This window comes from Apostichopus japonicus, chromosome 12 (genome assembly GCF_037975245.1).
Source record: "Apostichopus japonicus isolate 1M-3 chromosome 12, ASM3797524v1, whole genome shotgun sequence".
In the NCBI taxonomy this organism is placed as follows: Eukaryota; Metazoa; Echinodermata; class Holothuroidea; order Aspidochirotida; family Stichopodidae; genus Apostichopus; species Apostichopus japonicus.
Genome location: NC_092572.1, coordinates 19,642,045 through 19,664,882, shown reverse-complemented (window position 1 = coordinate 19,664,882; position 22,838 = coordinate 19,642,045). Strand labels below are relative to the sequence as shown.

The following is a 22,838-nucleotide window of genomic DNA, read 5'->3' as shown; positions in this document are numbered from 1 at the left end:
ATATATATATATATATATATATATATATATATATATATATATATATATATATATATATATATATATATTTATATATATATATATTTATATATATATATATATATATATAACGTAACTGTAAACGTGTGAAATAAGGCTTTCATTATTTTACTTTCTTTTTCTTCAAGTGCGAAGATTATTATCAAAATCTCCAAGTTGGACGACCATTGAATCAACATCATAGTCATAGTTATGGTGCCAAGAGATTACGTGTCATTCATGATTACGACAACGAGAGCGTGTCTGCTTCCCTTCCAACACAGCGGCACAGAATGGTAGCCATGCCAATACCAAACTTTCAACCACATCCACATTTCCAGGATTCCTATACATATACACAGTATCCTCCTCTCAGCATTACTATATCATCTACGACACAGGGTCATCACGGTCAAAGAATGCCTGCCAAACACCTATCAACGCGTCTTCAGTCAACCCCGCTACAGCGATACACTGATGTGCAATACGTACACTCGATGAATAAGGTGAGCTGGGCGAGGAGGGATTTGGGTAGGGGTGGCACTGTAGTCTAAACAGGTCTATTTTTTGATAATGTAAGGAACAACACGTACACACTATGAGTGAATAATATGTTTTCAAACATCTACAATGTGATCACGGTGTATATTTCTTTATTTTAACTAATGCATCATGACTTCATTTTGTGGTATAATGTTGTTTTCGCACCCGATATATTGATTGCAGCTTATTGGTTACCAAAGGGAAATAACTCTGCGGATTTCTGTAGGGAAGCTTCCCCTTATAGAAATCAACAGCAATATCATATTTTCAACCATACAAGCTTGTGACGTTACATACATGCGGTAATCACTGTTAATTGTCAAAAGTCTCCTATGCTAAGGTATGATAAGATACAAATAATCAATACTGATCAACCCTATAGAGTCATATGCTGTCATCATGATACTGACGATGAAACTGGCTCATTTTATTGAGCAATATTAAATTAAAAACTTGTTTACGCGACAGAGGTTCACACAGAGGTAAAATAACAGAAAATTGTATTGGTGGTATCTTGCAATATTGTGTTTTACTCATCTATCAAACTGTCTAGTCGAAAAAAAGTGATAAATGACATTGATGAAACTTTAAATGCAAAGTTCCATCTTCTTCTTATCAATAATTTTGATTAAGCCTGCACTTTTAAATGCCATAATTAACGACATGAGATGTAGTCCTACAAGTTTTGTGGTTACTGTCGACTTCGCTGTAACTGTTGTTCAATGTTACATAGAGTTAATAACAATTTCTTTAATAATAAAAAAAGCAAAAAAAAGTCAATTACAAAAGAATGTGTCTGTCTTAATCCGCATACAGCATTTCAGCTCAGCGGACAGCTAGACTATACTTCCGTTAACAAGAACCTATATACCAAGAATCCGTTAACAAGAACCAGATAATACATTTGACTTTATTAATTATCTATTCCTACAAAGTAATACCTACCCTTTAATACTATAAAGCAAGTATCATTAACGTGAGTGTCGGTACTACTTCAACCATTCAAATAATGTATACAATCCCCTGTGCCCATTTCTTTTCTGGTTGCAATATATTACTAACTTATTGGGTGTCTGAAGTGTGTTATGAGATATCAGCATTTTTGGCATGTTTATATCGTGTATGTAACCAAACTATTATTCTTTCTATTTAAGCGCTGCTGGTTAAGACGGTTACTTCATGACTTTAACTACGCATGTGCAAACCGGAATCGTCGATGATTCTAACAAGAACCATATTAACCTATACACTAGTGTTAGCGGTATAACCAATTTTCTCCTAACATTAATAATATGGGTGCACAAAACAGACTTGTTGTTAGTCCGTACTTTGTGCCTAGAGGCGCAATCACGTATACTTCTACTTGGGATTTATCCTTAACTACCCCCGACCGCCCACTGCTAGACAGTATAAATTTAAAAATACAGCCTAAGTATCCTCCATTATACCAACATTTCTCAAAGAGGTGGGGACACTCCTCCCCTTATAGATCCCTTTCACTGGGCGACTTACCGTCTAAGCCCTCATAATTGAATGGTTCACATTGTACGTAATAAATAGTGCTGCACTAATGGGTGCTTTATGGTGCAATGGTGACTATCATATTTGATACCGTTGGAGTATAGGGATATGTTAGATTGGCTTTTGATGCAGGTCAGGATGACATCTGCCATTTGTTATTTTATATTTTCTTCTCATGCCGTTTAACTGCTTTAAAAGCCAACATGGTATACCTAGAATAAGAGAGCTAAATCGTCATACCACCTCAATTCCCCACCCCCTTAAAAACGTTTCTATGACATGATTATTATGTACCACTAAGACTATGTGCTATAGGGACGCCATGGTGCATAGCACATTGCATACGGATGACCAAAATAACGTAAACTGGTACATACTACATAATGTATATATCGGTGCTGTGGACGATTGGATGTTTAAGGATGTTTGCAAAAAGTTTAGCATTTGGTGTTGTTCTTGCAATATATGCACTTAAGTGTCCATTATAAAGGAGTATATGTTGGTAATCATGAAACAATGGGATGTGTATATAGGTCTAGAACTAATAATAGTATTGATATGCCATTATATTACAAGGAATCCAGTTTGTCAAGAGCTGAAGCAACCATACTTTCAACGGGGATTGGTACTGCAGATTCACAAGAAGAACTGCCGCCAGCAATTTCACAAACCAAAGTTCGTAAAAGGCTTCTTCAGGTAACTGTTTATCCGTTGCTATATTCTGCGGAGAGTAACTCAAACCGCGAAATTAAGCTTAATATATTGTAATTTATTAAGTACTGACCAATTAAGGCCTTCACTGAAAAGATTACGCGTAAATGTAAACCAAAACGAACCTTTATTGCGTAATTTTCTTCGATATCGTTATTTTAAGTAATTTCTTTCAATATTCGTAAAGTGCTTTGCGTTGCTACCTACGAACGCACTTTCGTGTCTCTGTCCACTGCTCTTTGTTCAGAAATTTATCATTTTGAACTAAAACATCTGCGTTTTGAATCGAGTTTTAAGTCGAGAGGAATGAAATTGGGTTCACACTCAGTCATTGTTACACTGACATCAACTTGTGGGAACCTCCTCTCAACGTAATCGCTGGCATTATGCTACGGGTCGTTTCATGCACAGGCGATGGACACACAATGTTTCATTTTTTTGAGATGAAATGTTAGCTTCCTCTCTCCTGACCTGCAATGTGTCTGATACACAGCGTATTCTCCACATTTAGGCGTCACCGACGAGAGTACTTCTCATCCCCCAGACATGACCCAGGAGATCGTGTTTGGTCTCCTGCTTAATCTTTTGATCGATGTACTTCCGAGATTACCGGAATCTAAACATCACAAGACGGGGGGGGGGGGGGGGAGTTTCATCCAGACATCATATTGCTGAACCTACATGCCTAGCCGCTTTCATGGGTACCACGAGGGCATACGTCATGTCAAACGATTCTACCAGAATAAGAGCAGCAGCCCGGCGGTTCGTTACCGTTCAAACAGTTAAAGTTGTCTACGGTGGGTTCGTTGCTGCGCAGTGCTAAACGTTTCCATTATGTTAGCAAATAAGGTAAATAGGGAAGTGAATGATTTGAGTTCCTACATAACTAAATTTGTGGTTTTAATTAGGAAATAACGAGGATAACCTTCTCAGATGATTTTAATCACGATGGTTATCCGGAACATAAATAATATCTTGGGTATAATATTCTCTTGTACTTCGTTTTCAAAGGACTTATCAGAAAATATTGGTAAATGCTGGATGGATGTTGGAAGGAATCTTCAGTTGACTGAAGAACAACTCGAAAACCTCGAACAAAAGGGTTATCCAACTCCCCAGGAAACGATATACCAAATGCTACTTGTGTGGAAAAGGAAAAAAGCTAGCGCTGCAACTTATGACGTTCTCGCAGATGCTTTGAGAAAAGCAGGAAGAGTTGATTTACAAGAAGCATTGCTTGAAAAATATCAGCCTACATGAGTTGAAATGTAGACAAACGCCAATTCAAACTAGAACAACAGAAGTAATATACCTCATATGAATTGCAATGAAGAGTAGAATCTTGTATATATTAACTTTTGTAATACCCAGTTTAACAAGGCACATTCACGTACCAACAAACCCTTCTCAGTAATTGTTATACACGAAAACAGTTTAATGCCTTAATTGCTGTAGTTAATGTAAAATAATTTCATTTTTCGATGTGACTCTTATGTTAACCTGAGAAGTGGATTCGTATTCCATTCGTAAATATGAATTTTTTAGCAGGCTGCAACATTTCATTGTGATATTTTGTGAAAGAGTAGGTGCCAATCATGTGCGTGCGAAAACCGGTTAAACCAGTAACGCAGGATTAAAATTGACTTCAACTAGCCTAATCGTGCTATATATTGATACTGAATAGAAATAGAACATTTTGTATCGGGATCAAGGCTGAACAAAGAAAGGCGTGGTAATGGTTAATCAATGAATGTTGTATATGAAACTAAAACACAGGCTTGGGGGTTTGCACGGGTTTGAATAGATTAATACTTACATTATTTATTCCCATATTGAACTAGAATAAATATTCTGTGCAGTCTGCACTGAGAGTTCTGTATAACATTGCTGAAATCTTATCACACACTTTAGATACCCAAATAAGTCAGTAATATATTGCAACCAGAAAAAAAATGGCCCAGGGGATCTTATATATTATTAAAGATGTTTTTCTCTTTGAGTGGTTGAAGTAGTACCGACACTCTCACGTTAATAATGCTTGTTATATAGTAATGAAGGATAGGTATTACTAGTAAGGATTATATCATTTTTATGATAAAATTCATTTTCTTGTAACACAGATCAACAGTAAAAACGAACAGTAAAACCCTTGTGGCTAGTATTACTGATCATTGCGTATTGTGAGAACCTTCTACATCGCATACCTCAGAATGTTACTTGTGGTCAAGTTGCAATAGCATAGGGCAATATTAACACTATAGTTTTAATGAAATAACAAATGACTGTATTTAATTTTAAAGTTAACTCTTTTTTTCTAGTCGATAAGGAGATTATGTATTTAGAAGTATCAAATAATTGTAAGGCAATAGTGGAGTAATGTGTTCTCAATTGTGAAGTTGTATTTTTGTGTATTTTGTGATATTTAGTATGTAACTTTGATGTTCTTAATTACTTCAAAATTTGTATTTTTGTGTATTTTGTGATATTTAGTATGTAGTTTTGATGTACTTAATTACTTGAAAATTTAAAAAAAAAGATATAAAGTATTGCTACTTAGTTACTTGTTATATGGTATTGTTACTGAGATAGGTATTGTTATTGTTACTTATTGTACTTATTGCTACTAAGATTGGTATTGATAGATATTGTTACTTAGCAATAATATATATATATATATATATATATATATATATATATATATATATATATAGTATGGTTATTTGTGGTCAATTTGCAATAGCATAGGGCAATATTAACATAAAGGAAAATAAGACATTTTTGTAAGGGAAATGTATAAATCGAGGACGATTTATTTTACCAAGGGAAGAATATTGTAACATCTTATAATAAAGACTGCTGGCTCACTATATTCTATATTGTTAATGAAGTAACAAACGACTGTACTCAATTTTAAAGTAAACCCTCAGCCTTAACCTTTATCCCTCATTTGTATCCGAAATGCTAAGACGATATAGGCCCTTTATTTTTGCAATAATAGTTAAATTTTTATGTTCACTCGTGCATGTTTGCTGTCGGCGAGACCTTGCTCGCTGTTTTAAAAGGCTTGTTGGGTTGGCCACGAGGTGTTACAAGGAAGTACTTTGATTAATATATGTTACGAAAGGTTCCTAGTGTTGTACATAGTACTTTGATTAAATATATGTTTCGCACGGTTCCTAATGTTGTACATAATATATTTGTGTACCCTTCCGAACTCTACGTTTACCGTGATCGGCCTCGCTTACACACGTAAAACAAAAGTAATGAAGGCCAACTTTTCGCAAAGTGAGGAATGATTGGCGCAGACTTTAATTTTGAAAATATATTTATCACAAATAATCGAAGGTTAGAGCTCAGAAGCAAGGGTTGGGCTAGACACCGAAGTTTCTACCAAAAGATCAGGGCATAAGATACATTTGTTAAAATGTGACGAGTGCCCGAGCTGAATTTTCCAATTTATCTCTACGTATCAGAGTTAAGTTGTGAATTCTTTCCGATTGAGCAACGTGACAATTTTCTGAATGTTGAAATGATTTCGAATGTTCACTTTTTGTTATTTTCAACGTATATCAGCAAAGTATTAAATTGTTAATTTCTTTCCAATTGATCAATTTGATAGTTTCCTGATAATATTGAAATGATAACTTATTACAATTTAATTGTCATTTCAACAATTTAATTTTATTCAAAATTTTGAAATGATGACGATTTTTCTGAAACTTATTTCTTAAGTCACATCTGGTACATTTCAACAATTTTCGACGGAATGTTACAATGTTGTCTTATATACAAGAGTTGGTAATTAACAATTTTCTGAAAAATAATTACTAAGTTCTTTATTTCAACAAATTTTGGTGGAAATATTGGCATGGCAAATTTCAAATGGAAATGGTTAGTTTATCAGTGTTATATATTCCCATCTTTATGTCTCTTCTACGCTTACTTATAATAAATGATACGTTCTACTAATGGATTGTTTCGTTTATTTCTGTTTTCATTTTATAGTAGAAAAGTTGCACAAAATAAAAAATTATAATATTAACAGCAATGAGAGTAAAGGGAAGTAAAACTATAAAAAAAATGAGGTTCTTGTCGAAGAGTTTCACTTCCAAAAAACAATAAGTTGACAAAAAAAGTCAAATCAGAAATAGATAAAATATTGGACAAAGGAATTAAGGAGAAAGTAAACACAGCAAAACAAAACTTAATAATACGAATCCCGACTGCGAACACCCCACCTACCCTCACAAACCATACTCAGACCAACCCACCCTCCACTAAAACTCACAGCCTCCCACATTCAAATTGTGTTTTGTCATTGCTCGTTTTGCCGGTTGGAAAAAGTCAAATCACGACAAGTTGAAAGATATATTGCACTAGATCCACCCGCATATATACAAAAATATAATAAAACGAAATATTAATACTAGAGGAAGTGTTGGTATTGGTGTTAATGATAGTTGTGGTGTGGCTGGTGGTGTTGTTTGTGGTGGTGGTATTGGTTGTAGTAGTAACAATAACAATAATACTAGTCAATATAAAGTCTGAGTATTTAGGAGTATACATCGATGACAGATTGACCGTTTCTTGGCTAACAATTTATTGGGTGATTCCATTAGCTTACATTGTGCCTTGATACTTAATTCTATCCACTTTTATTGTACTGTCACTTCCTCGTCTGATGGGGCAATATTTAAAGTTAGGGTTAGTGAAAGAGAGCCTCGACAAGAAGATGGCAATGGGGAAGATATTCAAGTGCTCATTGCACATTGGTACCGTTTATTCAAACCTCCTTTAGCATACAGGGGCACAAAATAGTGTACTTACAATAAACGGCTCAAATAGTTATCCTTACATAACGCAGAACGTTAACTGTTAACAGAATACTCCAATGCGGCGTTTCAACTCAGCGCACAGCGCACAACGCGGCGCTAAACTCAGCGTCCGATGCAAATACACTAAGAAACAATCGTTGGACTAAATGACTTTAATGTTGATCATTTAATCTTGCTTTCTGTTTGATAGCTGAACTAGGACTTACGCACTATTTCTACTTATTACGGAATGACTGATATATATCCATTCAACGCAGAACACTGGTCCTTACAAACGTACCTACAGTTCCAAGCAGTTCAGAGCGCAACTAATTAACGTAACTAACGTGAATGTTAATAATCGTTTAATAACGTTACTTCTAAATAATTGGGCGTTATCTCCCTCAGTGTAATAGCATACTTTGTTAACAATTCATACGACTCACAATGTTTTAAGTAATTTTCTGAGCGCTTCCAATCTCTACGAACTGTTTGACACGGCGACGTGGTATTTGAACATACCAACCTGGTTGATAGAAATGATATGACAACGTACCGTACGTAGACTTGTATATCGCCTTGTATGAGATTTTGTCAAAGAGTGCCACACTGCACGTTACAATCAGCTAATTTTATATCAGTGTAAACAATGTTTACGCGCGCGAGAAGTTACTAATTCAAAGAACACCGCCTCTGAGTTGCGGTCACCAGTCTTTTGGAGACCGGAAATCTCAACTCTTCGAACAAAGGCCAGGTGCATGATTGTTGCGTCATAGAAAACAACTTAGCAGGATAACGGGGATTTCCCGGCAAAGAATTACAACATTACTTCAAGCTTAAACAGTTAATTAAGGGTAAAGAATAGCTTACAAAGTTACAATACTACGCAAGTTCAGTTATAATATATTTACCTGCAACCAGGGAGGTCTGCTACAACTTTGCCACGCCTGGGAAGTGTCCTTTTTGGCAATATAGGAGGCATTTTAGTCAATACAATTCTTCCTGCGGTACGCACGAATGGATACCAAGTGTGCAAACACTGCGGCCATTTATGTGACCATCAAATAAAAGTCCATATATATTAATATTCCAAACACCTGTATTGGTGTTAATTGTGCAGAAGTGTAGTACGTTACACCTGTATGTTATCAAGTATCCTTGCAAACGCTATACCCTTGTTATGAATGGTACTTGATGTTCAACTAACTGTGCAAGGCATCAAGAAACCACTTTCATTATATGTATGTTTACCGAGTTAATATGTAAACGCGACATACCGTACATAGAATTGGATATGGTGTACGCGCAAAGGGTTTGTCCGGAGTCAAATGTATCCTTTTCACACATGTGTGTTTTCAAGTAACCTGTGTAGAAACTAATTATCGTACATGGCATGTTATATATGGCATGTTATACATACATACACGTACATACATATATTATATGATACACAGGCCATGAATTTTATCCTGTACAATTATACGAAGTCCAAGTACGTAACCATAGACAATTCATCAAGCCGCAGCGTGAATGGCTAGTTTCAGTGTTTTCAGTTCGTAGTCCTACCAGGCTCCTTCCTACCAAGCTCCTCCAAGCATATCAATGAGCAAATTCTTTCGATTATTAAGAGCTCTACCAAAAATCTCTATCTAGTGGTTTGTGCTTACATTGTATGCATCATGTGAAGATGCTTGATCAATCTAGGAAAGTTGCTCAGCGGGTAATTGGTGTTCACTTACCATCGTTAGAGTGCTTGTATCATGAGAGGGTCTGCAATAAAGTGAAACAAATCATGCAAGACCATGCACACCCTTTGTTTTAGCACTACATTTAGAACCGCTCTGGACTGCGTTTATGCCCACCACGTACATTTAGGACCCGCTACAGATACTCATTTGTACCTAATTCTATCCATATATTTAATTCACAAGTGAGAAGATAAGTTTCTTATTTTCAGGATTTGCTGTATATATATTTGTATTACTGTATGTGTACCGCAGTCTATTGATACTTAAACTATTGTTTTTTCTTCCGTTGACGACCTGTGTAAGCCGAATTTCCGATTATGGACATTAAATTTATGTCAATATAACTCAATTCAATCATGCCTTTTTCAGTAGCTTGCGTCATTCCTGAGGGTTACGTTGTGATACATTGGTTTGCAGGTCTAGTTACCTTTAATAGCTGCGTTAATCCACTAATCTACTAAATATTTTCATGCAAATGTAAGCAAATACCAGAACCGACAACCTTCATCCAAGCCATGACCGTACATAGCGAAAGTTGAAGCGTCTGAATTTTTGGTTGCATTTATCACCTTATCTGGTGGTAACATATTTTACCTTTAACGGAGATAACATACAATGAATCCGTCTCCAAAATCACTGCAGGAACTATTTTAATGACCCACATAAGATTTAATTAAGTTTTATGTGACACAAACCTTAATAAAAATAATTTGAAAATGAAGATGAAGAACTTAATAAAATAGGGTACAGCCAAACTGTGATACCTTAGTTAACTTGATGGGTATCTAATAGATGACGCTATACAATGATAAGTGATTAAAATCCCCACTTGAAACTCTAACTTTCATTAGCTTGTAGCTTCAAGTCTGGATCTCGCTGCATCTGTTTGTATATGTGACGAGTGACGTCACCTGGATGCTGGATAAGAAATATCTTTCATATCATATGTGCTTAGCTTGCCATTATACTTTACCTGCTAATGATCTGAAATTGCTGACCATATATTACTGTTTTCAAGCTATCCATATTGGGTTGCTTGTCCTTACTAGCTCTGTCTGCGTGCTACTCGATTTCAATTTTAAAAAGTCTCTTTAGAACGTGACTCTCCTTATAGTTAGTTATGCAAAAAAATATGTGTATCATGTCCAGTAATAGCCATCTATTTGCTGATCTAAATCTTGCATGAAATTGATGCAGTTTTTCATAGTTGAGCAGTTTGTCTTTTTAGAATAATCGAGGTCAATTTTGAGGTTATTTAAAGTTAAATAGTTGTCAATTTAGAGTTTATCATATGTAGCAAAGGAGAGTTTCTACACAACCTTCTTTAATCAAGTTTGTCTTTTGAGAGCTCAAGTAGTTGTCCCCAAATATTGCTACTCGTTTGACTGGTAAATTGCGCATCACAGGGCAGAAACATACCAAGGTCATGTATGACACATTTCCATCAGCAATACATCTATAGTGTAATACACATGGAGTCATTAGGTAACTGTTAATTGCTGTGAAATGTTGTCTCCATCTCAAGATGGTATCATGCTGTAAGAATTGTTTGTATTTAACACCGTTTATTTTGTTCTATATCATGAGATGATTTTGATATGACTGAGATTAATTTTGCATTTAGAGATAACCAAAGCTAAAAGTCTTTCTAGCATCTGACATTAATCAATCGAATCATTCATCAAAGCTATATAGTTCAAGTTCTGTGGGGTGCAAAACACAAATAAGATGGTGTAGGTACATAGACTGGTGTTGTTGATATTGAAAGGATAGGGGAGGGAGCGCTGAGAACGAGGCGTTAAAAAGACGGAAGGCCTCGTCTGCAATTAAGTCAGAGACCACGTTGGCAAAGATGTTCTTGGCTTGGGCCCCCAACCGAAATTACCCTCGCTGGGCGTATGAATCATACTGGAAACCCAAATTGCTCAACAATTTCATAGAATATGCCTATTTTGAGTAGGTAAAGTTGAAAAAGGTAAAGGAAGAGTTTTTCAGTTTTTAAGGAATTGAGCAAAGGTGACTTTGGCCTAGCGTTGTGTGGCGAACTAGTAACTATAGGAAAAGGCTGCATGAGGAACTACCAAGCCTTGGGCTTTTGTTGCACAGCCTCAGGAAATTCATTATGAATTACTTCCACCAGACGGCAGCCAGAATTCATGAAAATGGATGACATAAACTTCAGTACACTAACAAATGTGTAGTGAGTTCATAAAATACAATGCTTATGAAAAACATTAATTCACAGGTTTTAGGCATTTAAAGCAGCATTTTGCGTTGATTCCCGAGATTTTCCAATACTATATACTATATCCGATACTATACCAATGACGTAAACTAAGCTAACTGTAAAGTTTCAACTCAAACTATTCCCGAAAGTGCAAAAATATGACATTTTCTGGTTTTCGTATTTTGAATCTTTGACTTCGATAGACTCCTCCCACATAAAAGAACCTTGTGAATATGTATAACGGAAAAGGTACTTTGAATAGCAAGGTAAACAGTAAGCAAAAATCAGCTGAGGAGATGTACGTCTTGCGCGAAGGGACACTTACGGCATATCTCATTGCATACGATGCCCTAAAAACCCAAGAAAATTCGTCGCTCCGCGAAAATAAAACCAGCTTTGTAGGAAGGATACATAAGAGAGAAAGTCATTGAACCAGCAAGAACTCGATCGGTACGTAACATTCTCTAGAACGATATTGTATCACTCTACTCGGTGTTACATAGGCTAGTTACTGTAGTACAATCAGATCTATTAGTGTGTGACTTACACTGGTTAGGCCTGAATAACGTTATGTACACGCTGCGAATTTTGCACTTTAAGCAATGTAGCTACGAGTGTATCGCAATGGGGGCCTTTTTTCCTGATCTCTTGAAAAACGTCAGCTTCTTCCTCTTACAACATGGGAGAAAATAACGTTTTTCAGGAGATGAAAGTAACGTTTCTCATAAGGGAATGCAATAAGGCATACTGGCTAGGCCATGTGGAGATTTAAGTAGTGCTTTTTAGCAAGTGCTTTGCAAAACTGTAGTAATTGCAATTGATGATTTAGGCGATTTTTATGATTATGTGTGAGTGTAGTAAGTAACCTTTTTTTAAGTTTCATTCAACAAGCATATTAGTTTCCTAACCTGAATGCGATACTTTACTACCTTGATGTAGGGGAGGAAAGTAACGTATTTAGTAGAGGAAACTAAAATTTTCAGGGGAGGAACTAACGGGTCGGGAAACTGAAACCTAGGGCAACATGCAATGTCTGCTGTTCTATAAATTTTATAGTAAAGTGTACAACCATTCCATAAAAGTGATAAATAGCATCTAGTCATATGTCACCAGTAAATGAGAGCAATACATTTTAGCAGCGGATCCAAAGACATGTTTATAATTTGAAACCTTTTGCTACCTTCTTAGCAACCATCTGGTGATGAAACACCAAGGAGGGCTGGCAGAAGTAGAGGACGGAGAGGTTAGCTCCTGGGTAACACCAGACAACGGGACAACCCGGGTAACAGCAGCTGCAGCTAGGAGGCAGGTAGAAGAACGCCAACAGGAGTGAATGGGAAATATAAGGGTACGTTTCAATATGCAAAATTGTGGGATCTGCAAAGTAACAGCTGGTAATTCTTTAAACAGTTCAACTCAGTGTAATAACGAATGGCTTGCTCAATTAAAGAATACTAGCAACATAAGTAGCTGGCTAGATTGTCATACTGAAAATAGTTATTTTTAAGTGACATCAATTATCAAAGGGTTATATTTGCTAATCCTTTTTGGAAGCAAAATACTGTTTGTCTGAAAGCAAGTTTTGAAAAACAGAGCACTTCGTAGTACTTGGTGTAGTGTTCAAACAATATATTTTATGTCTATCTTCTTATATCACATGTATATTAAACACCCAAAGCAACACAATCAATAAGTGCTGTCTATCATCAAAAGCAATGATATTATTACTTAAGCAAAATAAATGATACTCTTTTTTCTTCACTTTTCTTCTTAGGCAATGGTTGGTAATGTAGATGTTCAACAGCCTCGACAACTGGTAATGCAACTGATGGAAACCCATCCGGCACTCTTTTTGGATATATGTACACACAACATCTCAAGAAGTAAAAGTTGCTTGAATTCAAACTTGGTATATAGGTAGTCTTTGAAGAGTAGATGATTCTTATTGTTTTGCATCAAGTTTAAAGGTCATTTGAGGTCAACATTTGAAATCTGTGTAAAAACAGTATCTCAAGAAGTGCTAGTTGGTTTGACATCCAACTTGCTATGTAGATAGCACTTGGTAAGTAGATGAACCCTATTATTTTTCATGGAGGTTAAAGGTCATTTTAGGTCAAGAGATGTTCAACTCTTGAAAACTTATAAACAATATCAAGAAGTGAAAGTTGTTTGAACTTCAAACTAGCTATATAGGTGGCCCTTGGTGAGAAGGTAAAACATTTTGTTAACCATGAAGGTCATTTTGAGGACAATAGTTCATATCCCAAGAAGTGAAAGTTGGTTTCATGGCAAATGTTGATAACACTCGGCGGGTAGATAATCCCATTGTTACGCTTAAGGCCATTAGTGCTAATGCCATATCTCAAGAAGAGAAGTTGGTTATCTGTTACATATGTAGCCCCTGGAGAGTAATTGATTGCTATTGTTTTCCATAGGTCAAAGTGATCTTGGGTCAAAGATATTCTCTATTTCCTTGACTTAATCATTCACTTGTATTCAGTTCTTTATTTCTTGATCAGTTGTATTCCTTGCCAAATATAGACTTGTTTTCACTATCATCTAAGATTATAGACATGTTATTAGTATTACATTTTCTTTTCGTGAAAGACGTGATCATGGTTTTTCTCTATTTTTCTGTGTTCCTTAACTTTACCATTCAGGGCTTTGAATAAACACACAGTTTCTTTCACTGCTGTTCTTACTTCAATCTGAAAAATCTTCCAATTTAATGTGCTAATTTATTCTGCAACATGGACATTAATAAGCTTCAATACACATAACAAGTTCAATTAAGTGTTCATTTTTATTGATGAATGTGCTTAGAATAAGTCTGCTGATCTTTACAACAACAAAAATTGAAAAAAAAAGGAATAGTTCTTCGCGTCCAAACCTGATTCCAAACTAGTACATGCATTATGTTTTAGATCAATTGGCATGACTGATGACTATGAGAAAAGAAGCCCCCCATCCTACCACTTTTTAAATTACTGCAAAGTTGTAGGAGACATGCAGGTTGCAATCACTCCAACCTCCCCCCACCCCCAAATAATATTACTTGCTGAAGCGAGGAAGATTAATAGATTTGACTTATTACAAAGTAGAACTAGGCCCCATGCTGCTCTGATGGCTTGCAACAAGCTGTGCAACAACTCCATCCCACCCCCCCCCCCCACCCAAAAAAAATGATATCACTTTCTGATGCAAGGAAGACTTATAGATTTGACTCATTACAACAGTAGAACTTGGTCCCATCCTGCTATGATGGCTTGCAAGAAGCTGTAAAACTGATGGAGGTTGGCTCGGGCGAATTGTACCAGAGATGTGCCTTGGGTCATCCTCAGCAAGAACAACACGACAACACGTCTTAGTTGAGAATTGTCATCATCAAGCCTCCGTCTAAATATGTCCTTCATCAGTTGCGGAATGTACTTGTAACTATTCTTTTCCATAACAGGAACACAGGTCCATCTGCCTGCAGACTTTGAGAAATTCCTTGTAAACCTGAAAGTAGAATCACAAAAATAAACTATCACTCAGGGAGGAAAGTACTGTTTCTCAGGGGAGGAATTCAAGCAAGAAGACATTTGGCTAGGCTACGTAGAAAGAGTTAGGTACTGAAGTAACTGTAATTTTTGATTTAGGAGAGAAAATAACGATTTCAATCAAAGAATCATTTTTCAAGGGAGGCAAATTGGCAAGGCTATATGGGAAGAGATATTTGTAGAAAAGGTAGAAATGAAAAGAAATTCCTACAGTTATTCCACTTAGGCCCTAGGCCTACTAAATTTATTCTTTCCACATAGCCTAGCCAATATGCTTTCATCAGCTTCCTTCCTGGAAAAACGATGATTTCCTCCCCATGATTGAGGAGGTACAGAGGTAAGAAACGTTTTTAGGGGAGGAAACAAACATTATTTAGGGCATGAAACTAACGGGAACCGCCAGAACGTAGGCCTCGTGATTTCGGCTACTGCATATGCAATCACTGCCATCATAGCCCATGCCTTGTAAAGTCTAGTGTAAAGTATCTATGCGTCGGCGTGAACGTTAGTTAGCACTGTATCAAGAACAGGAACAAAAACTTGTTGCAATTTGATAAGACTAGGACTGTGAAGAAAGAGTAAGAGCGTTTAGCCTAACTGGCCTTGGTTCTGCTACTAAATAATAGGCTAAGTACACTATACTACTAGTACTAGTAGTACTATCGACTTAGTATAGGCCCCGATACTGGCCTAGGCTAAACTAGTTACTGTGGTAATAATAGTGGAGGCAGAGGTTCGGTCTCAGTTTCTCTCACCGATAATGAGAAGTAACGTTAAATCATGTAAACAAAAATTGTAACGAAGAATTCTATCCTTTGCTTACCTGTCGAGTAGAAGTCGAGTGACTTCTGAATCACTCTTCAGATGTAAATTCCTCTTCACTTCGCTCCATCTTTCCCATTGATTCCCGAAAGGGACACGGTGTCGTGACACTTTTTCTTCTGGGCTTTCCGCCATTTTCTCTTTTCAGTTGAAGTTAGGTTCTTCAAAAATTTATATTTCCCATTTGAGCGCTTCTCCATTGTTTTATTCTTTTGTCACTTCGTCACCAGGTTATAGTATTGTGTGCATGTAGCAATAATACGACACTAAATACTTTGCTAAGTACTACGTACAGTAGGCTTACGTGCGTGTACACTTTACTCACGGTAAAGACGCTGAGGGATTACCATGCCAATGACTGAGTCTATTTTAAGCTCCAGGTCATACATAAACATCTCTTCACTGATTGGTTGAATTTGAATAGGCGGTTTGTAGAGCTGCATGTGATAAATACTAATGTCGATTGTGTCAGGGAGACACAATTCTCAGAATCATATAATATCCTTAATTACTTGCTAATTAGCGTTCGATGTGGGGAAAAAAGTATGAGAAAGTCTTAGTTTGGTCTTTTGTGATCGTATTATGATAAAAACTCGATAGACACGGAAAAATTCTGGACAAACGCAAAATGCTGCTTTAAACAAAAATATATGAAGTAAAATACAAAGTGAGTTGTGACTGGGTCTATATATAATTCATACCTAAATTGACTGAATTACCAAATGACGGACTTGACCATATACGTTTGATATATCAATATATTGGGTATACCCAATGTTGTAATCACTTCAGTCAATTTTTTCAGTCATTCGCGTTTGTAGTTTTGTGACACGAGTCTGTGTGCATCAGACTTATATTCACTATTAGTTTCTTAATTGAGCGGTAGAAAATGTCAACTCGCGACTTCGGTTACAATATTTGCAAATACTTTACTCCAGTTAGTACAAGACTGGTGCATCTGTAAAATTTTGAAATATACTGGTTTGTTACGGTGAAAAACAACATTAAGTTACTGCACTTCCATAGGCTTAACTTTTGATATTCGATACAGCATAAAGCATGCGCAGCTTTCCTTATGAGTGAATCAAATACGAAACCAGGGCACTCGAACAGTTCGGACTTCGACTGCTCACCACGTAGGCCTAAAACTAGTCAAACCAGGAGCCACTAGTGTAACAGCTCCCTATAGTCAAACTAAAAGCCTTCGCCTGAGGCAAAACTCGACCGTAACCTATACTGTACAGCCCACTAGTCGTGAAAAGTTCTGAACTTATTTGTATCACACAACACACACACGAAAACGCGGTGTAATAATTTACCGCATACTACTGATACTGCCACAGACAAGAAATATGCAGGAATTTCGTCGAGGCCACCGCTCCACCCAAACCCGTATATTACTTACTAGCCGTAAAAACGGGATTAGTAAGATATTAACGTGACAACAGCGACGAACCAGTGGAGGACAGTAATTGTTGTTATAATTGTCGTTATAATTGTTGTTACTTTTTAATCGGGTGGTGTGAAAGACAGAATCTACCGATGGCAGAGAAGAAAGAAACCCCAAACTTAACGGTTCAATGCGCTTTGTAGTGAATTTCTGCAATACATGAATAAAGGAGGGCCCTTTCCCTTGTTCAGTAGGCCTACGAGAATCAGTTATGCATGCTATAAATTCACCAAACCTGATAAACTCCATGCACACTCATAACGGGTGTGTTTATGACTCTCAGAGAGGACCCGATTTTTTTTTCATTGTTTAGATCCAGGTGCCATGAATCTTACCATACCCTTAGCAATATAGTTCTTCAGAGGAGGTCGTGGTTCTTTCCAAAGACTTTTGTGAACTTGAAATTCATCTGTTAAAGTCCAGAGTTTGGATCAAAGCTAGTTGCACACACTCATAAACATACAATGCCATTGAAGAAGCTAAATCCAATCGTCTTAGATATTTTGTATCTTTATAACTGGTTACTACTCATTACAATTATTTCAAACGTCCTTGAAAATAATCACATGCAACAAGAAATTTGTTGCCACATTTAACTTTAAAATATAGAGAATTATTTGTGGAGAATACCCCATTCCTATTCATCACTGTTACAGGCTTCAAAATAATAAGACTTTCCTTTCTCAAACTTGTTATTCTTATTCTCTGTTCCGCTGGGGTGAGTTTTTATTATGTCATATACTTAAGACTGTACTGACGTAGAAATATGCATGGAAGAGTATGCCTATCATTAATAATCTGCATAAACCAATAGTCTGCTATGCGCATGCCCATACCTGCAACCGATACAATACATATTCGTGTATAATTTTTGTGTAGAGACACAAAGATCGTTTTCACTTTCAGCTCGGCTGTCTTTTTAAGCTAACGAGGAACGAATCGAGGATCCCTAGCTCACACCACAACATCGTACAAGTGAATAATATTGACTTCCAATGTAAGTGTTCCACTTTCTGTATGTATTGCAACATATTACAGTTATATCGTACGATATATGTCAATGGCTATAGTTTAGACGGTAGCGTAATGGGTTAATTCCGGTAGCAGGTAATGTGACCTTTGTTCTGAAAAGAAATGTTTGTCTATTCTTAATTGATACCACCCTCTTAATATCCTGTTCCTAACTCTAGATAATGGTGTTTGAATGTATACTCTTCACCGTATAAATTGTTCCCTTCTCAAGGAAGTGTATCATGATCATACCTAGTAATGTGCATGTGTTATCACGACGGCAGATGATCTTGAAACGCTGTAATTTCCTCATATAGCCTAGCTGTTAGCTTAATTAGATATCAAATTTCATCAATTTCTACTCATGAGAATATTGTTTCCATCTGTCGATAAATGATTTGTACACTGTGGAGGAAAAACAACATTTAGCAATATTTTCTGGAAATCGTCATGTGGTTGTTTTTGAGACTTTCAATATAGAATTTCAGAAGCAGTTGGACTACCTTATCTCCTTAACAGCAGTACAGAGCAGTACGTGGCTATCTGACAGTTTTGCGATTAAATTGTTTACCGTTACGCTGAAGGTAGTTGTCGAACAGAGTATCGAATCATATCGTAGAGGTCCCTGATACTGTGATTATTTTTCTAATAGTTTTATGATAATGATGCAAGCCTGTGTGCATTCCTTCTAGAGGTACTTACTACTATTATGTGGTAGGGACATAGCATGCACACTAGAAAAATTTTTACACAGGTTAAGTAAAATTTTACTTAATTTTTCTCTCAAATAAGAACATAAGAACATCCGCAAAATTTACTTAAAGGCGATCTCGCTCATAGACTTGTTTTTGAGGGCGCTAGCATTACCGAGGTTTCAGCGAGGTTTACTGGGACCCCGGTTAATCACGTGACTTCGGTGGCAAATTTAGATCAGTGAACAGCACAGGCAATCGTATGCGTTACAAACCCGTACCCATGCACACATAACGTTATAACACAGCATTTCAGTTTACTGTACTGTTTCCCGCATAAGATTTTCGTCCTCGATAGTTTGCAGTTTGTGTGCCTTTTGAGTAAAGAATACTGTACTATACTGTACAATCATGGAAAAGGGATCAGGGCAAGGAGAATCGGGCAAAGAAAACGGCCTTGTCCTGGAACGAGCGTAAGTTCAAGTGGAGGAAGGCCGTTGTTGCAAGGACCTGACAAACAACAGTGCAAAGGAACAACTGCGATGAAGAGATGCCACGAAGATCTATCTTCTACGTTCCAATGTTAGCTGGCAAATGGAGAAAGAACTCTACAAGCAAGTCTATGATTTGACTTCTGTGAGCAACGCAGAGTATGCCGAACATTTCCTTCAGGATCACACAAAAAGGTAATGATTTGCTAAGCTAGGCTTAATCTGTATAGGGTAGTACTAGTAGTACAGGGTATTGTCCTAGCTTACATGTATAGCCTAGTCAGTATTGCGAAGTTCAGAATACTGCGAAGATCGGACGCCCCTAAGAAATACACGATTTCACCATGGTAAACTACAAGCAAAAGCCAATATCACAAAAACTACGAAGCTACAGTTATTTCCTCTCCAAAATGACCCGTGTGCAAGTATGTACGTACATATTTGTCAATAAAATGAAGATATAGTTTTGGGTTTTTTTAAGGCTTAGGTGTTCGAACTTCGCAGTGTCTATGCTGTTGTATTTGTAACATGTACATGATTTGATAAGTCTAGGCTATGTAGCTAGGCCGATGATTCATTATTTTTCCCATGGACCTTCCGACCTAGCCTATGCTCACCTTATCATACTTATCCTAGCACAAAATAGCAGTAAGTTGTATTACTGAGCCATCATCATCACTGTTTGTGAATGCTCTTTCATGAAGATACTGTATACAGTTAAAATTAAAATATCCGTCCTAAAAAAGACTGACAGGGACTGGGGATCTTTAGTTTCACTCCTCTTATTAATGCCATGGAAAGCTGGGCCTTCTCATTACCAAAAATTAAACTGTTTTTGCCTCAACAAATTGATGGAAATATGTTTTCTAACCACTAGGCCTAGGTGATCTGTTCATCCCTACCTCTGCAGGTTCTTAATTGTTATCAGCTGTTCTTGTTTGAAGAAGATTTCTTGTGAATGAGCATTTGAAGTACAGTAATAAGTATCAAGCATCATCTTTGCCCAGTCATAATTAACTAGGGCATATAACATAGGCCCGTGCTGTACAAGTACAATCAAATGGACCTGCAGTTTTTTCCTATAAAAATAATGCATCTACATTAATACTTTAGAATCCCTCCGGATTAACATGTCTTTACACCGTTACGTATGCAGCTATACATTAGGTTTTTCTAAGGTCAGCCACAGCCAGCATATATGCAACAGTGTATATACTGTTATCTACTGACTGTCTGTCCAGTATTCAGCAATCATGTGTACATTTTTTTAAGGAACCCAACTGCAATGCAAGAAATTAGGTAAATTTGCCTCAAAAATTGAGGGACAATATTATGTACATATAGCTACACCGATATAAACCTTTATATAGCCATGCCTGGAGGTAAGAAAGTACCAGTTTTTTGCGTAGGCCTGATAATAAGTAATCATATTTTTATACTGTATATGTCAGTACTTTGCTTGTCTTTGTTCAGCTTCTTGTGAATGATCTGATGTTTAGTGTTCAAACTGTCCCTACAAATTATAATATTCATGAAATTTGGTGACCGAAACCATCTCTTGTGGAGAGTAATCTAGCGTTACTTGTAGTCTGAAATCAAGCAATTCATGTAAATAGGAAGTTTTCACAATGGTGGGCTTATGTCATGGAGTAAGCTAGCATCTCAATTCTCACTCATGAAACCAACTGCTCACTTAAACAGGACGTTTACACAGTAGGTAAATAATGAGTGAACATCAAAAGACTGGATATCTTTTTGTGATATGAAAGCAATCAGTTCACTTAGACAAGAATTTTACATAGTAAATTGTACATTGACTTGAGAGCTCAAGTTGTTGGACAAGCATTTGGGGAACACAAAATTATCCTCACAATTTTCTTGAAAGGTACCGCGGTTTATGGATATATTGAAGAAGAGTATGAAAGAATATGTCATTCTTATCTGGGTTTCAATCAATGTGGATTAACAATATGTTTTTATTGAAAAAAGTGTTTGTTTTTTACAGGTACTTCTCTCTTTCATATTTTTTCTCTGGTAGGTATGATAAAACATGTTTGTTTGTAATGATTTGGTCATTACCAGGTTCATCACGCATACAAATAAGCTTGTGGTGTACAGTACAATTGCTATTTCAGTACATGGTTTACGGACAATTTTTTGTTTCATTAAACAGGTGTCAAATTCATCTTTTCCGGAAAGATGCCGAAAGTCAAACAGAGGCATTCTCAGCAGCTGTCACCACAGAAAGATCAGTTGACACTCAGAAAGGATAAGGTAAATTTATATGTGGAAGAGCAGTGCCAATCTTATATCTGATCTGATGTGATCTGATTATCATTAAATTGCAAAAGAAAAGAAAAATGGTAGCATATTGCTCATCCACTAAAAAGCATACATGTCTGATAGAATTTGTAAAAGTAAGTGGGCCTGATATTATCAAGATCTTCTTTAGAGGCAAACTGACTAGTATCATGAAATTCAAGATTCAATATCAGTTTCCAATTCTGCATAAGTGTGATAAGTTCTAAACAAAGGTATATTTTTAGTCACAGCCATAGTAGCTATAACAGGATACTTGCAATCTAGTAACTATTGTTTTATGTTATCTTTACAGATACTTCTGATCCAGTTACTACTACACCTCTCAAGAAGCCATCTGCCATGTTCTGTCCAATGTCACCAGTAGGATTAGATATGGAGCAGCATGGGAGAGAAACCTCAGACCATACAAATACACATTGCCACATTCACATGATCCTGAACAAAAGAGATCATACATATGGCAGGGGCAAGCACTTTTCCCAGACTTTTGTTGACAGGTTGTGCGACATTCACAACTGTGGATTAGCAGCTATTGATACTTCTGCATCTCCAGATTGAAATAAATTGCTTTCGTCCATTTTGTTCGATAGTAGCTATGACTGTGGATCAGGAGCTTGGCCACCCTCTAAGCCAAGGCGGGCAAGGTTGGGGAAATTCGATCAAGGAGTAACAATCAGAGTATGGCCAGTTTTGTATTATTGTATATAGGTCTATACTCAGAGCAGGTATAAATATCTGTATCGGTTTATTTATACTGGTGTTCATTTCCGTTGCAAGGAGGGTTTATGATTTGAACGTGGGGGAGGGTGTGTTGGGGGGTGGGGAGGGGGTCCCCTTTGAAGTGTTCAAATGATGCTACATTTTACATCTATCTTCTTGTATCACATGTATATTAAACACCCCTATTGTCACGCCTGCATTGTATT

At 36.7% G+C, this 22,838-nt stretch overlaps 2 protein-coding genes across 2 annotated transcripts in view; one reads left to right on the top strand and one right to left on the bottom strand.

The window, feature by feature from the left end:
- Positions 1–22,838, top strand: part of LOC139978049 (uncharacterized) — a 294,882-nt gene that overhangs the window by 29,858 nt on the left and 242,186 nt on the right. The gene's annotated exons all lie outside the window — the stretch shown is intronic.
- LOC139978056 (uncharacterized) lies at positions 13,387–16,581 on the bottom strand. Its single transcript, XM_071988007.1, has 2 exons — positions 15,948–16,581; positions 13,387–15,083 (listed from the first exon to the last, which is right to left on the bottom strand). The coding sequence occupies exons 1-2, from the start codon at positions 16,079–16,081 to the stop codon at positions 14,810–14,812; spliced, it is 408 nt and encodes a 135-aa protein (XP_071844108.1). The 5' UTR covers positions 16,082–16,581; the 3' UTR covers positions 13,387–14,809.

Excerpts from the sequence above, each read along its gene's own strand:
- LOC139978056 (XM_071988007.1), bottom strand. The coding sequence starts at position 16,081 with ATGGCGGAAAGCCCAGAAGAAAAAGTGTCACGACACCGTGTCCCTTTC. Across the intron at positions 15,084-15,947 it reads ACTCGACTTCTACTCGACAG|GTTTACAAGGAATTTCTCAA; the intron begins GTAAGCAAAGGA and ends TTCTACTTTCAG.